At 45.6% G+C, this 14,927-nt stretch overlaps 1 protein-coding gene across 1 annotated transcript; it reads left to right on the forward strand.

Moving 5' to 3' along the window:
• The first annotated feature begins 8,979 nt into the window (after positions 1–8,979).
• pim1 (Pim-1 proto-oncogene, serine/threonine kinase) lies at positions 8,980–14,100 on the forward strand. Its single transcript, XM_084339149.1, has 6 exons — positions 8,980–9,380; positions 10,391–10,497; positions 10,822–10,872; positions 11,128–11,500; positions 12,412–12,588; positions 13,503–14,100. The coding sequence occupies exons 1-6, from the start codon at positions 9,302–9,304 to the stop codon at positions 13,721–13,723; spliced, it is 1,008 nt and encodes a 335-aa protein (XP_084195275.1). The 5' UTR covers positions 8,980–9,301; the 3' UTR covers positions 13,724–14,100.
• The last annotated feature ends 827 nt before the right edge of the window (positions 14,101–14,927 follow it).

The raw sequence follows: 14,927 nt of genomic DNA on the forward strand, positions 1-14,927 counted from the left end.
CTCCCCGGTGTACTGGGAGCTGCTCCCTCTATCTGATGACTTATGAGGCGCCTCATAGTATCTATGTCCCCTCGCTGCAGTTACAGCTCCCGGTGTACTGACTGTACCGTAAGCTGCCCCCCCCCCCCCCCCCTCGCTGCAGTTACAGAATAAGCTCCTGGTGTACTGACTGTACCGTAAGCTGCCCCCCCCCCCCTCGCTGCAGTTACAGAATAAGCTCCTGGTGTACTGACTGTACCGTAAGCTGCCCCCCCCCCCTCGCTGCAGTTACAGAATAAGCTCCCGGTGTACTGACTGTACCGTAAGCTGCCCCCCCCCCCTCGCTGCAGTTACAGAATAAGCTCCCGGTGTACTGACTGTACCGTAAGCTGCCCCCCCCCCCCCCTCCAAGTTAGGGCACCGAGGAGCGTGTTAACGTGTTGGGTGGCAGCAGCAGGCGTGGAGGACAGACACCGTGTGATGAGACACTTTCTATGTTGATGAGAGATTCTGTCAGAGATAATCATCATCATCATCATCATCATCATCATCATCATCATCATCATCATCATCATCACCATCATCATCATCACCATCATCATCATCATCATCATCATCATCATAATCATCACCATCATCATATCATAATCATCATCATCATCATCATCATCATCATCATCATAATCATCACCATCATAATCATCACCATCATCATCATCATCATAATCATCACCATCATCATCATCATCATCATCATCATCATCATCCAGGCTTCTAATTGTTTGATTGAATGAATGAATGAATGAATGAATGAATGAATGAAAACTTTATTTAACAGATTGCAGAATGGGTACAATTATACAAATACATTTTTTTAATTTTTTTTTATTGATCTTTTTCCCCCTCCTTTTTCCTCCGATTTTCTCCCATCCCAATGTTTAGTCGTTATGCCAATTCCCAGTCCCTTCCTGGTCGCTGCACACTTACCCCCCACAGTCAGATCATCTGGGAGAGTGGAGGCTACCACGTGCTTCCTCCGACACACGTCCAGCCAATCAACCGCTTCTTTTCACCTGGCAGCGCGGACTCTCACTGAGGGTGTAACGTGTGGAAGGATCACACTACCGCCCTTAGATCATATCCGCGCTGAGCAGGCGCCCCGACCGAACTGTAGGAGTCGCTGTTTACAACGACCCGGACCCACCCCGCCAGCTTCTCCCACCCTCTAATACTGCCAATTGTGTTAGTGTGAACGGCCAGCCATGCTGGTGACAACGCCGGAGCTGTGAGCTGGATTCGAAAATACACACAATTGTTAAGGGGATGCAGACCAGAGAAAGACTTTCGTCTTGTTTACATCAGGGTCCTCCATTTTCAATTCACAATGACATTTATGACATACAGTACACAACATACAGCCAGTGTTCAGACGTTGGCATCCAACCAGAGTGAACATTTTTACAGTAAAGTGCAATAGTAATAAACAATGTATAGGCCTACAGGTGATTAAACCGGGTATAACACATATAAATGAGTACTAATCAGTGCTAATCAGATATATGTACAGAGTTGTAGTGTTAATATGTACAGTGATACAGGTATAAAGACAAAGTCATACTGGCCAGCAGCGTAACTAGTAAGAGGTAAGGGATACAGATATAGTATCTACAGATATGTAAAAAAGATTATAGGATTATATGCAGGTATACAGACAGATGTGGATGGATATATATACGGTATATGAATAAATAAGAATAAATATATATACAGTATATGGTATATACAGCATTATTGTACACGCTACCGTATAGGCGGAGATGGAAAAATTGCACAATTGACTAAATATATATATTTTTTATTTATTATATATAGGCCTACTTTCCTGCTGCTGGAGAGAGGCTGTTTGAAATCAATATTCCACCCTTGGTTTATGAATCCCTCATTTGCATTTTAGATGAAGGCATGATGTGCCCAAAATGCACTATCATTGCCAGCCTGCATGCTGTTTGATTGATTGATTTTATTACCAGATTGCAGAATGGGTACAATACAGTACAGACTATGATAATGATAATATGAGCGTTGTGATACAGGGGGGGGGGGGGGTTTAGACCACTGCACTTCCGCATAACATGGAGCTTGTGGGGGTGGCTGGGTGGCGTGAGGGGGGGGGATAACATTAATGAATGTGTATTAGGGCCTTGACGTAAGTGGTTGTAGTAGCTACGGCTTACGCCAAGGCTTTAATCAGGCCTGAAAATCTGTTTAAAAAGGCCTTTGACTGTTAGCTTTTTATTTTTATTTTCTTGTGCTGTTGTTTTAAATGTTCTGTTTATACTATGTTTTTAACTATGTTCTATTTTTATCTTATTTTTATTCTGTATTTGTAATTTTTTTTGTCTTTGTCTATTTTTTTTTTGTGATTTTCTCCCATCCCAATGTTAGTCGTTATGCCAATTCCCAATCCCCTTCCTAGTCGCTGCGCACTTACCCCCCACAGTCGGTCTGGGAGAGTGGAGGCTATCACGTGCTTCCTCCGACACACGTCCAGCCAATCAACCGCTTCTTTTCACCTGGCAGTGCGGACTCTCACTGAGAGGGCATAGCGTGTGGAAGGATCACACTATCCCACTTAGATCCTATCCGCGCTTAGCAGGCGCCCCGACCGAACTGTAGGAGTCGCTGTTTACAACGACCCGGACCCACCCCGCCAGCTTCTCCCACCCTCTAATACTGCCAATTGTATTAGTGTGAACGGCCAGCCAAGCTGGTGACAACCCCGGAGCTGTGAGCTGGATTCGAACAGGCGAATCCAGCGTCTCCGGGGTTGGTGACGAACGCAATCTCCGCTACGCCACCTGACCGCCCCTTTTTAACTATGTTTTAACCCTGTAGCACTTTGGGATCCCAGCGAACAAAAAGTGCAATACAAATTCAATTTATTATTATTATTATTATTATTAATCAACATTTCATTCACGCGCTCCCTTCCCCCGCTTTTTCCCACAAGCTCAAAATACCGGAAGTGTTGCGGTGGGGAGGGGGAGGGGGGAGGGGAGTAGATGATGAACCACCAGGGAAAAAAATCGCGCTGAGCCGTGGATGCACTCCGAAATACTGGCCGCTATAAAAACCAGAGACAAAAAATGCTCTGAGTTTCGTAAAAGTCAGTCAAAGCTTACCAAAAGCACGAGCAGTGAACTCCAAGCCCACGTGACTGAACTCAAACTGGAAATTTGAATCAGCTCGGAACTAGGCAAAATCTGCATATGTCTCGCTGATAACAAACTATCATTACACATGGGCAAAACAGAGTCCATTCTCTTCGGTTCAAATAACAAACTCAGCAAGACCGACGGCTTCTCAGTTACAGTGGGTGACAATATTGTCACAAGGAAAGATGAAATTACCTACCTGGGTTCCATCCTAGAGGCTAATCTCTCCTGTGACAAAATGGCATCCAATGTAATAAAAAAAGTCAACCAACGAACTCGATTCTTGTACCGGATCTCCTCTCTGGTAAACAAGAATACCCTGAAGACTCTGGCAGGAGCACTCATTCAAGGGTACTACGACTATGCTTGCACCTCATGGTACCAAAGCACCTCAAAGGCGCTAAAAACAAAATTACAAACATCTCAAAACAAACTGGTCAGACTACTGCTTGACCTTACTCCTAGAACCCACCTCACCCCTGCCCACTTTGACAACCTAGGATGGCTTAGAGTAGACGACAGAGTACAGCAACTTGCAATGGGCCTGGTCTACAAGATACACTACACGACCAAGGTACCCATGTACATGTCAAAATACTTCCCAAAGGTCAGTGAATACCACGATCACAACACCAGAGGGAGCTCCACAAATCATGTTAAACCCAGATTCGGCTCAAACAAGGGAAAAAACACGTTTCGCAATTATGCCACATCAATGTGGAACGCCCTACCCAAAGCTGTAAAGGAATGTGAATCACTACCCACTTTCAAAACCACTCTCAAAGAACACCTACGGGAGACTGCAATTCGAAACTGGCCCCTGTAAATGTCCTAACCCAACCCCCTCCAATGTACAGTAAATTACCTAGTATGGTTTTGTCAATATTCCAATGTATAGTTTTGCTTGTTTGTACAGTGTTTCCCCCCCCCCCCAACCCCCTCCAATGTACAGTAAATTACCTAGTATGGTTGTCAATATTCCAAATGTACAGTTTTGCTTGTACAGTTGTACAGTGTTTCCCCCCCCCAACCCCTCCTACCCAGGTGTTTCTAGGCAGAGAAACACCTGGAGACTTTCCACACTCCAAGACCTAAAGAACATCGGAGTGAGCTGGAAAGAAGCAAAGGCCCAGAAGAGAGTGAGATGGAGAGCTCTGGTGGGACGCCCTATGCCCCCCAACGGGGTAAAGAGGATTAAGTTAAGTAAGTCACCCCTCCTACCTAACCCCCCCCCACCCAACCCCACCCAACCTCCTCCAATGTACAGTTTTTACGTCAAATGTATATACTCCCTTTTCTGGACTCTTTTTGTATCACAAACAGTACTGTATTTGCAAATCTGGTATGTCATAAATGTATAGATGTAGCAGTCAGTAGCGGCCGCTGGGTACTTCGCCACTAGGGGCGCTATACCAAATATTTTGTACAGTACAGTACCACGCAACACTCATGGCAAGACGTGAGCGATTCGACTCACGCTCACTGCAATGAATCGGCTCTTATGAACGAGTCGCTCAGCTGTTACTACAACAACACACAACCAGTCAAATAAAGTATAGTCTAGACTCTAATTCACAACTTGAAACACAATATATAAATAGAAAAGTTAGAAACAAAACTCGCCCGTCTACAAACACAGGCAGATCTCTCCCTCTCTCCTTCTCTCTCTCACACACAGCGCGACGTGGAATCGATTCGTTACACAATCAGACCTATTATATACCAAGAATAACTTCAGTATGAGTACAGGGCTGTACACATATTTTGCATATTGTTAAACGAGCCAAGGCTAGCTATTAAACTATCGATATGAATCGAAAATCTGGGACCCTGATGTAAACAAGACAAACGTCTTTCTCTGGTCTGCATCCCCTTAACAATTGTGTGTATTGAGCCGTACTGTATTGTACCCATTCTGCAATCTGTTAATAAAGTTCTCATTCATTCATTCAAACATAGACGATATTGAACAAGCCATAATCCACGTATTTTCAATCCGAGAGAGCTGCAGTAGTTAAATCAATGAGCCATCGATAAATAAACAATCAGCAATGTCAGAGAGAGAGAGAGAGAGAGAGAGAGATTTCTTCAACCTCGAACCTAAATTCCTTAGCAACCCGTGTTACCAAGTAAACAAATCACGGAACGATAGCCTAGTACTACTAACGTTAGCTCCCAGAACGATAGCCAGTTAGCCCGCACCAGCCTAGTACTAGTACTAACGTTAGCTGCCAGAACGATAGCCAGTTAGCCCGCACCAGCCTAGTACTAGTACTAACGTTAGCTCCCAGAACGATAGCCAGTTAGCCCGCACCAGCCTAGTACTAGTACTAACGTTAGCTGCCAGAACGATAGCCAGTTAGCCCGCACCAGCCTAGTACTAGTACTAACGTTAGCTCCCAGAACGATAGCCAGTTAGCCCGCACCAGCCTAGTACTAGTACTAACGTTAGAGAGAGAGAGAGAGAGAGACTCACTGTTTAGTTGAAACGTCCAGGGCAGGAGAGCTTGATATCCGCCATATAGCTTGTTAGCCAAGTGTTAGCTCAGCTGAGCTCGTCGACGTTAGCACAACACTCAACAAGTACATTCCTTTGTCCATTTCCGCTCGAACAGACTGCAAACTACCTGGCGTTCTATCGCCATGCTCTAAGACAAACTCTAACCTTAACCAACTTTGAAAGAGTGCCTAAGCTTAACAGTCTAAAGAAAGAACTTGCAGTCACGGCACGGCACGCTCTAAGACAAACAACAGTCCTAGTACCAGGAACCAAGCTAGAAGCTAGAATTGGAACATTAGAAATTGGATTCGGCCAATCAGAGATCGTCTCTGTGAAATTCTGCCATGGAAAAAAATACTGGCGTCGGCCAATCAGAGAGCGTCTCCGCGAAATGCGGCTATGGAAATTCTCACGGAAGTTCACGCTGCTTTCTAGACCGCTTCAAATCGCGCTCGGATTCCAACATAATAGTCATATTTCAACGCACAACGCCGTATGCACTGATTGGCTGTGACGGAGACAGCGATCAAACTGTGACGCGCACTCAGAGCGCTATCGCGTATAGCCCGGGCCGAGAAATACAAAAAAAAAAAAAAGAAAAAAAAAACGTGATGTCACTTCCTGCTCTGGAAAACGATGTTTTTTTAATTTAGATAATAACGTTATATTGTGCATTGGAAATACAAACATACTTAAAATGAGTAAATATTATTAATTTTAAACATGTTTATATTATTTATAGGGCTATAAAACACAAAAACGAAAAAGTTTTATTGTCTTCTTCTCTGATTTAACAGCAGCTGGCCAGCAGGTGGGTCGGCGCCCTAGCGCCCCTAGTGGTAGAGCCGCCACTGGTAGCAGTACTGTCTATCTGTATGTCATGTATGTCATATATGTTATGATGAATTGAAAATGGGGGACCCTGATGTAAACAAGACGAAAGTCTTTCTCTGATCTGCATCCCCTTAACAATTGTATGTATTGAGCCGTACTGTATTGTACCCATTCTGCAATCTGTTAATAAACTGTTCAATCAATCAATCAATCAATCAATCAATCAATCAATCAAGTATTTTTTATCGCGAGTTTTCCCACATCCTCCTGTGAAGCGCGCGGCCACCCAATTTGAAAGAATGCCAGGAATGCGCGGCGTCCATTGTTCTCTCCGCCTGCTCGCTGCAGAGTCTATTGTCCACACAGACACACAAACTCAAATAAAGACCATATCGTTCTAGAGACTCCGCTGCGGCCCAATCACGCGCGTCTGTGTTCAATGTGCAAATAAGCAGTTTTTTTTTTTGCATTTTAAAAAGTTTGCATTTTGTACTTTAGTTCGTACTTTAGTTGTATATTGTATCATTTGTGATGAATTGAAAATGGGGGACCCTGATGTAAACAAGACGAAAGTCTTTCTCTGGTCTGCATCCCCTTAACAATTGTGTGTATTGAGCTGTACTGTATTGTACCCATTCTGCAATCTGTTCATAAAAATGTTCAATCAATCAATTCAATTGTCCTATAGTGTTTAGTCTTTATTTATTTTGTTGTACTGTATGCTGCAGCACATTATCAGGGGGGCTCATACAGAACCAAGCATTTCACCGTAATGTACCTTATTATATGTGAGAAATAATAAAACAAAACTTGAAACTTGAGGTACATAGCAGAATTATTCTGTATTTGAAATTAAACGAAGGCTCAAAACAAAGTGGGTTATAAAATAACTTATAATAAATAACCTGTGGTCAGTTCATCAACATATCCCAGCTATTCTGCCAGAATACCACAGGTTATATAAGGTTTTATAATAACCCACTTTGTTTTCGTTTCATTTCAAGTCGTTATCGAAAGGCAACCATGGGATTTCCTTCATTTACAGTCACCTCCAGTGTACACACCGAAATAAGCACACACACACACACACACACACACACACACACACACACACACACACACACACACACACACACACACACACACACACACACACACACACACACACACACACACACACACACACACACACACACACACACACACACACACACACACACACACACACACACACACACACACACACACACACACACACACACACACACACACAGCATATAAAACCATAACAATAAGACAAGACAAAAAGCAAGGATAACAAATCAACTAAAAACATGTACAACTTGATTGACAAAGGTTGGAGATCGAGGTTTTAAACTCTGCAACAGAGGGGGGGGGGGGGGGGGGGGTCTCAAGCTTTAAGGACTGTTGGAGTTCATAGTTCATGCCATGAATGTACACAGATATGCTTCAGTGCAACAGACTGCAGCTTTCAACCGTGCATGGTTCAACTATATATTTGCAACCAGTGTTACGTTATAAATCTGTGTATGTTTTGTATCTATTTAACCCTTTCACTGCCACAAGACAGAAGGTTAACCCTTTTACGACCGTCGGTTGTGTGTGATAGTAATAAAGGGTTAACCTTCTGTCATGTGGCACTGTGAAAGGGTTAACCGGCTGTCGTGTGTGGCAGTGAAAGGGTTAACCTTCTGCGTATTATTGTCGCAGTGAAAGGGTTAACCGTTTTTGGTAGTGCGGCGGTGAAAGGGTTATAACACATTAACATGGCCAAATCAACAACATATTTAAGTGTATATATAATGTGTTTTCATTTCATGCATGATTGCATTGCACATAGGACTATTAATATATAGTTTAATGAATACATATAGTCACAATAAACACAATATAATGGTTATGCTTATGGTAACAATGAGCGAATGAGCGCACGGTTGGACTATAATAACAGAGTGGTAATAATAATATCTAATAATAGTCTATTCACATTCACTGGGTCAGTTTTCCCGCGAAAGGCATAATAAGGGGGGTTGTGTCTTTCCCTCCGTCTGACCCGCCTTGGCTTTGAATTTGCATCCCTCCCCCCTCCCTCTCTCTCTTTCTCTCTCTCTCTCTCTCTCTCTCTCTCTCTCTCTCTCTCTCTCTCTCCGAACTGCAGTCATTATCGTCTCTCCCTTTTTTGGCGCGTTTTGATTTCCCGCCACGTCTCTGCCTCTAGTCTAGCCGGTTACGTTTTTTTCCCCTTCTTCTTTATTTTCATTTTGTGTTTGATTGACGTGCGTTTGGAACAGTGTATCGCGCGCGCCATTGGCTGGAGGGAGCGGACGTGGGCGGGAGAAACGTGACGTCGGCCACCGCGCGGCAACACCCATTTACTACGGCTTATATAAGGTGTCCTTCCGCTGCCCTTATTCCAAAGAACCGGTGTCTTTAGCGACGCAGTCCTACAGTGTGGGGAAAAACGCGTTTTGCCTTTAGGAAATTTTGTTAAAATTTTAAAACCGTTTACAAACACATTTGTACAGATTAGCCACGCGGTTTTGTTTGTATTTATTTATTTGTATACGGTTGGATAAGGGATTTCATTTCCCTCTCTTGGATACCAGACTGCCATCCGGGCCGGCGCGAGGAGCTCCTCTAACCGTCAACACTGGAATATAATAACAACAACCGCCGCGTTGGAAACGAAAAGACATTTTGTTTTTGCTCTCATCATCTCAGTGGATTGTATTATTATTATTAGGAGGGGGACATGCTGCTGTCGAAGCTCAACTCTTTCGCTCACGTCGACATGCCGTCGAAAATCATCCAGCGCCATCAAGTTCACCAAGGTGAGTGAGTTGATAGTGAGGAGGGGTCTCCCCTGCTGGCTGTCATCATCATGGACGCGGCCCGGTCTCCCACGCGACCCCGCAGCGCGCGCAACCCCACGCGGTTATAATATAGAACCGGGGAAAATCCGCCGCGCGCGACGAGTAAAAAAAAAAAAAAAAAGAGAAAAATGTATTTTATTTATTTATTTATTTGTCCTCGTTTTTTTCCTCACCGTGTGTACTACACAGGCTGTGCCTGGCTATGGGCTTCGGGTTTAATTATTTAACGGTTATTATTTATTATTATAATATGTTTCACCGTTGGTCGTCATGGACGGTGGTCGCTGTGCTGCTGAGAGAGAGAGAGAGAGAGAGGGGGAGAGAGAGAGGCTCCCACGCGACCCCGCAGCACGCGCGCCGCCCCACGTTTCAGAACCAGGAAAAACCCGTAAAATGCGATAAAAACATTATTATTGTTATTTTTTTTGTTTGTTTTTACTCGTTTTTACTCACCGTGTGACGTACAGGCGCTATTATAGGCTTCGGGTTGAATTTAACTGTTATTATAATTTTTAATTTAATTTTCTATCGTTAGGAGATGTTTCACTGTGTTGTCATCGTGGACGGTGGTCGCTGTCTGTCTCCCACGCGACCCCGCAGCACGCGCCGCCCCACGTTGTTGTCAGAACCAGGGAAAACCCGCCGCGCGCGACGAGTTTAAAAAAAAGAAGAAGAGAAGAACATCAAAAATAGTTATTTTTACTCACCGTGTGTGTATGCTACCCATGGCTACAGGCTTCGGGTTGAATTTAATGGCTATAATGATTATTTTGGTTGATTTTCGATCGTTTTTATTAATGTCTTTACTCGTCACGTGGTTGCTCGTGCGTTGTTCTTTTTTTTTTACGCTTCAACGCGCCGCGGTTGAATTCAATTGTTATTTTTTGTTGTCGTTGTTTTCCCCCGTCGTCGTTCTTCTTCTTTTACTCACAGTTTGTTTGTTTTCCGTGTCTTGTTTCTCTTTACAGTGAAGGAAAGGGAGGCATTTGAGAAGCTGTACCAGGTGGGCGGCATGCTGGGCAGCGGGGGCTTCGGCACGGTCTACTCGGGCACCAGGCTGGCTGACGGAGCGCCGGTTAGTACCACCATCCATCTTCTCTCTCCATTTTACACCTCACGTCGTTGTATTTACAGTGTGCAGCAGTGCTTTTTGTTGAACCCTTTCACTGCCACACGACGGAAGGTTTTAAACCCTTTACTATCACACGACACGACGGTCGTCGTGTGGCAGTGAAAGGGTTTAACCGGCTGTCGTCGTGTGGCAGGGAAAGGGTTAACCGGCTGTCGCGTGACAGTGAAAGGGTTAGCCGGCTGTCGTCGTGTGGCAGTGAACAGGTTAACTATATCACTTGTGTGTGTTTGTTTTTGATGTGCTGTTTTCTCTCCTCCCTCCTCGCAGGTCGCTGTCAAACACGTCGCCAAGGACAGGGTCTCTGAGTGGGGCGAACTGGTGAGGATTTATCATTATTATTATTATGATCTATCGTTATAAATGATATATAACTATCTTATTATTCATCCTATTATTATTATTATTATTATTATTATTATTATTATTATTATTATTATTATTATTATTATTATATCTTCGGTTTTATAGATCATACTAGATTACACCTCCTATATTATATGATTATTATTACCTATTTTTATTAGACACCGTATCTAATTATTATCATTATTATTTATGTTCCCCCCCCCCCAGCCCAATGGCTCGCGCGTCCCCATGGAGATCCTGCTGTTGAAGAAGGTGGGAGGCCAGGGGGGATTCCGCGGCGTGATCAAGATGCTGGAGTGGTACGAGCGGCCCGACAGCTTCATCATCGTCATGGAGCGGCCGGAGAACGTCAAGGACCTGTTCGACTTCATCACGGAGAAGGGCGCGCTGCCCGAGGAGCTGGCGCGCAGCTTCTTCCGCCAGGTGCTGGAGGCGGTCCGGCACTGCCACGGCTGCGGCGTGGTGCACCGCGACATCAAGGACGAGAACATCCTCATCGACCTGCGCACCGGCGAGATGAGGCTCATCGACTTCGGCTCCGGGGCTCTGCTCAAGGACACGGTCTACACGGACTTCGACGGTGAGGTTTTTTATAAAAGTCGAAATCGCATGTTTTTTTTTAGTGCTGTTTTGGTCTTTCTTTTTGATCGTAACCTTATTATTTGCGTAATGGGGGGGTTGCCTTGTGGTGGTGGAAAATGCACGGTATGTGTGTCATCTTTGACATTCCAGCCCCGGTATAGGCTATTTAGGCCCCAGTCAGTGTTAGTTGGATTGCACGGGTTTTGGCGCCACCCATCGGTGGGATGTGGTATTTTTACAACTCAAAGTTTGTAAACAAAGTCACATGTCAGCTCCCCCCTCCCACGCAGACTACACTCTCACACGCACACACACACACACGGCTGTCACGCTCCCTGGCACCTGAGCCTACAACACAATAGACTTAGAGAAATACACACACAGTGGATCATTCATGTCCTTTGTTATAAACGCATAATACTTTGCACGAGTGGAAATTAATTATTTAGTTGTACACACAAGCAGTGGTGAAGATGATTACATTTTCATCTCAAACCATTGTCAGTTTTATTATCTCTGTGTGTATGAATAGAATAGAATATAAATACTACTTTATTCATCCCGAGAGGAAATTCGGCACTAATATACAAATCGATCACGCGGGTAAACGGTAAACATTTAGGTATAGACAAAAACACGAGTCACAATTGAATAAGAATAAAAGAAGCCTAAGAATAAAATGTAATAATAAACTTTATTTGTTACGGCACCTTTCATACGGAAACTGCAGCTCAAAGTGCTTCTTCACGACAGGAACAAAGACGAACGAGCACATAATAAAGTGCAGACGTGTAAAAAATGTAGATAGGTGTAATGAAGACGCCTGTTATAATAATACACACACATCCATTTTGTTTTAAACTCATCCTAATGATGTTTCCCCTCCTTCATCCCTCCTCCTCCCAACAGGCACCAGGGTGTACAGCCCGCCCGAGTGGATCAAGTACCACCGCTACCACGGGCGCTCGGCCACCGTGTGGTCCCTGGGGGTACTGCTGTACGACATGGTGTGCGGCGACATCCCCTTCGAGCAGGACGAGGAGATCGTCCGCGGACAGGTGCTCTTCCGCAGGCGCGTCTCTCCAGGTGAGCGTCCACTCCACGCCCCGACAGGACCCCCCCTCTAATGACGCTAAATAGAGATAGTGAATAATAAATTATTCTCTCCAATCTAAGAGGGCCCTAAAAAAGGTATTAGATTCGGCTCTTAACCCTTCTTTCACTGCCACATGACAGAAGGTTAACCCGTCGTTGGTAGTGTGATAGTAATAAAGGGTTAACCTTATCATGTAGTGTGGCAGTGAAAGGGTTATAACCGGCTGTTGTTGTGTGGCAGTGAAAGGGTTAACATTCTATGTATTGTCACAGTGAAAGGGTTATTAAACCGTTTGGTAGTGCGGCAGTGAAAGGGTTAATGCTAATGAATAATTCTCTCAATCTGAGGCCCTAAAAGGTATTAGATTCGGCTCTTATAAGTGGTATTAAAAAGGTCTTAAAAGGTCTTAAAGGAACACGCCAACATTTTGGGACATCAGCTCACCGTCTTCTCCAGAGAGAGACAAGAAGATAGATACCAGTCTCCTCTCTGTGTGTTCAGTAGAAAGCTATCCGGCTGCACGTTAGCCTAGCTTAGCACAATGAATGGAAGCGGACATAGCGGTTAGCCTTAGGCATTGTCCAACTAACACCTCTCCCCCGAAGGCTAACCGCCGGCCCTGTCCGCTTCCATTCATTGTGCTAAGCTAGGCTAACGTGCAGCCAGATAGCTTTCTACTGAACGCACACAGAGAGAGGAGACTGGTCTCTATCTTCTTGTCTCTCTCTCTGGAGAAGACGGTGAAGCTGATTTCCCCCAAAACCGGCAGATAATAACCCCGGGACTATAGAGTTGTTTCCATAGCAAACTAAAAAAGAACGTTAAAGGCTACTCGATGGAGCCCCCCCCCGCCCCCCGACTGACCCTCTCCTCCTCTCCCCCCCCCCTCCGTCTCCTTCTTCAGAGTGCCAGCAGCTCATCCGGTGGTGCCTGGCGCTGCGGCCCGCCGACAGGCCGTCCTTCGAGGACATCTCGGCCCACTCGTGGATGCAGCCCATGGCGTCGTCGCTGGTGCCCGTCACGGTGCAGGCGGACAAGACGCTGACGGAGATCCGGCTGCACAGCATCATCGAGCCCGCCTCCTCCTTCGCCTCCCCGGCTGCCGTGGCCGTTGCGGCCCAGTGACTGCTGCCCCCGCGCCCCTGGGGGACCCCCTGTCTCGGGTCCAAACACACCCCCTGTCTCTGGTCCAAACACACACACAACAAGTGACTATTCTATAGACTTATATTGATGTGACGTCGGGGACTCGAACACACGACGGGGAGAGGAGGAGGAGGGGCCGGGATGAGGACCGTCGTACACGGGATGAAAACCTGGCGTCCTCTCGCCGCGTCCTCCTCCCCCCCGACGACTTGATGATGCTGTCGCTCGTCAAGTCAGAGACAATGGACTTGGGAGACGCGAAGAAACGAGGAGGAAGAAGAAAAAACAACATCTTTCGTTTTGTCTCCCGACGTCCGCGGAACGTGTCGTCCGTCCGTCCGTCCCTCCCGAGGACACGTGGGGGGGGGGGGGGGGGGGGGGGGGGGGGGGGAGAGGGGGCGGGACATGTGCCTGCTGCACCGCTGAGTGACAAGTGGACAGTCAGTCCTCCGCCCGAGTTATGTAACCTCGAGTCGCTGTACTCTCTCTCTCTCTCTCGCTCTGTGGCTCTGCAGAGGGAGTGGCAGGAGGAGGGCGGGGCCGGCGAGAGGAGCATTGTTTGGGGGGGAAAGTGCCTTCTGAGTGATTGTTGGGGTGGGGTGGGGTGGGGTGGGGTGGGCGGGTACTGGAAATACTTGAATTTCTGAAAGCAAAAACCGCCCTCGGCTTAAAGGTGTTGTGAGCTGAATTTTTTTGTGTGTGTGTTTTTGTTTGTTAAACTAAGTGGTCCTCCACGTGTTAAATAATAGCTCTTCTACACACAAATAACGGCCATCACTGATATATATAGTGAGTGTGTTTAGGTCAGTAACACGGATCTCCCATGTCCCCCTCCTGCTCTGTGGTAAACAGGAAATACATCTCCTGGTATCCCGTTACCACTTTAAGTGGGAACGGGATACCAGAAAAGAAAAAAGTTATTCCGTTTACTGCAGAGCGGGAGGGACCGGGAGACCCGTGTTACTGACCTAAACACTCCATATCAGCGATAGCTGTCCGAATTTAGAGCTATTTAAGTAACACTTATTTGAAAAAATAAAATAAAAAAAAACACCACTTACAGCACCTTTAATAATGGCCTTTTTTGGTTTTATTCTTTAGGGCTTTATATCCTGTTTTCGGGTTTTTCCTCTCGGGCCTAGATCAGTAAAGCCTGTGCCATTTTACTATTACAACCACTACT

Source organism: Notolepis coatsorum (assembly GCF_963971535.1).
Source record: "Notolepis coatsorum genome assembly, contig: SCAFFOLD_806, whole genome shotgun sequence".
NCBI lineage: Eukaryota > Metazoa > Chordata > Actinopteri > Aulopiformes > Paralepididae > Notolepis > Notolepis coatsorum.

What these genes read in the sequence shown, in the direction of transcription:
- pim1 (XM_084339149.1), top strand. Translation starts at nt 9,302, where the DNA reads ATGCTGCTGTCGAAGCTCAACTCTTTCGCTCACGTCGACATGCCGTCG. An exon ending in GGCTGGCTGACGGAGCGCCG is followed by an intron (nt 10,498 to 10,821) that starts GTTAGTACCACC and finishes CCCTCCTCGCAG; the next exon opens with GTCGCTGTCAAACACGTCGC. An exon ending in CCGCAGGCGCGTCTCTCCAG is followed by an intron (nt 12,589 to 13,502) that starts GTGAGCGTCCAC and finishes CTCCTTCTTCAG; the next exon opens with AGTGCCAGCAGCTCATCCGG.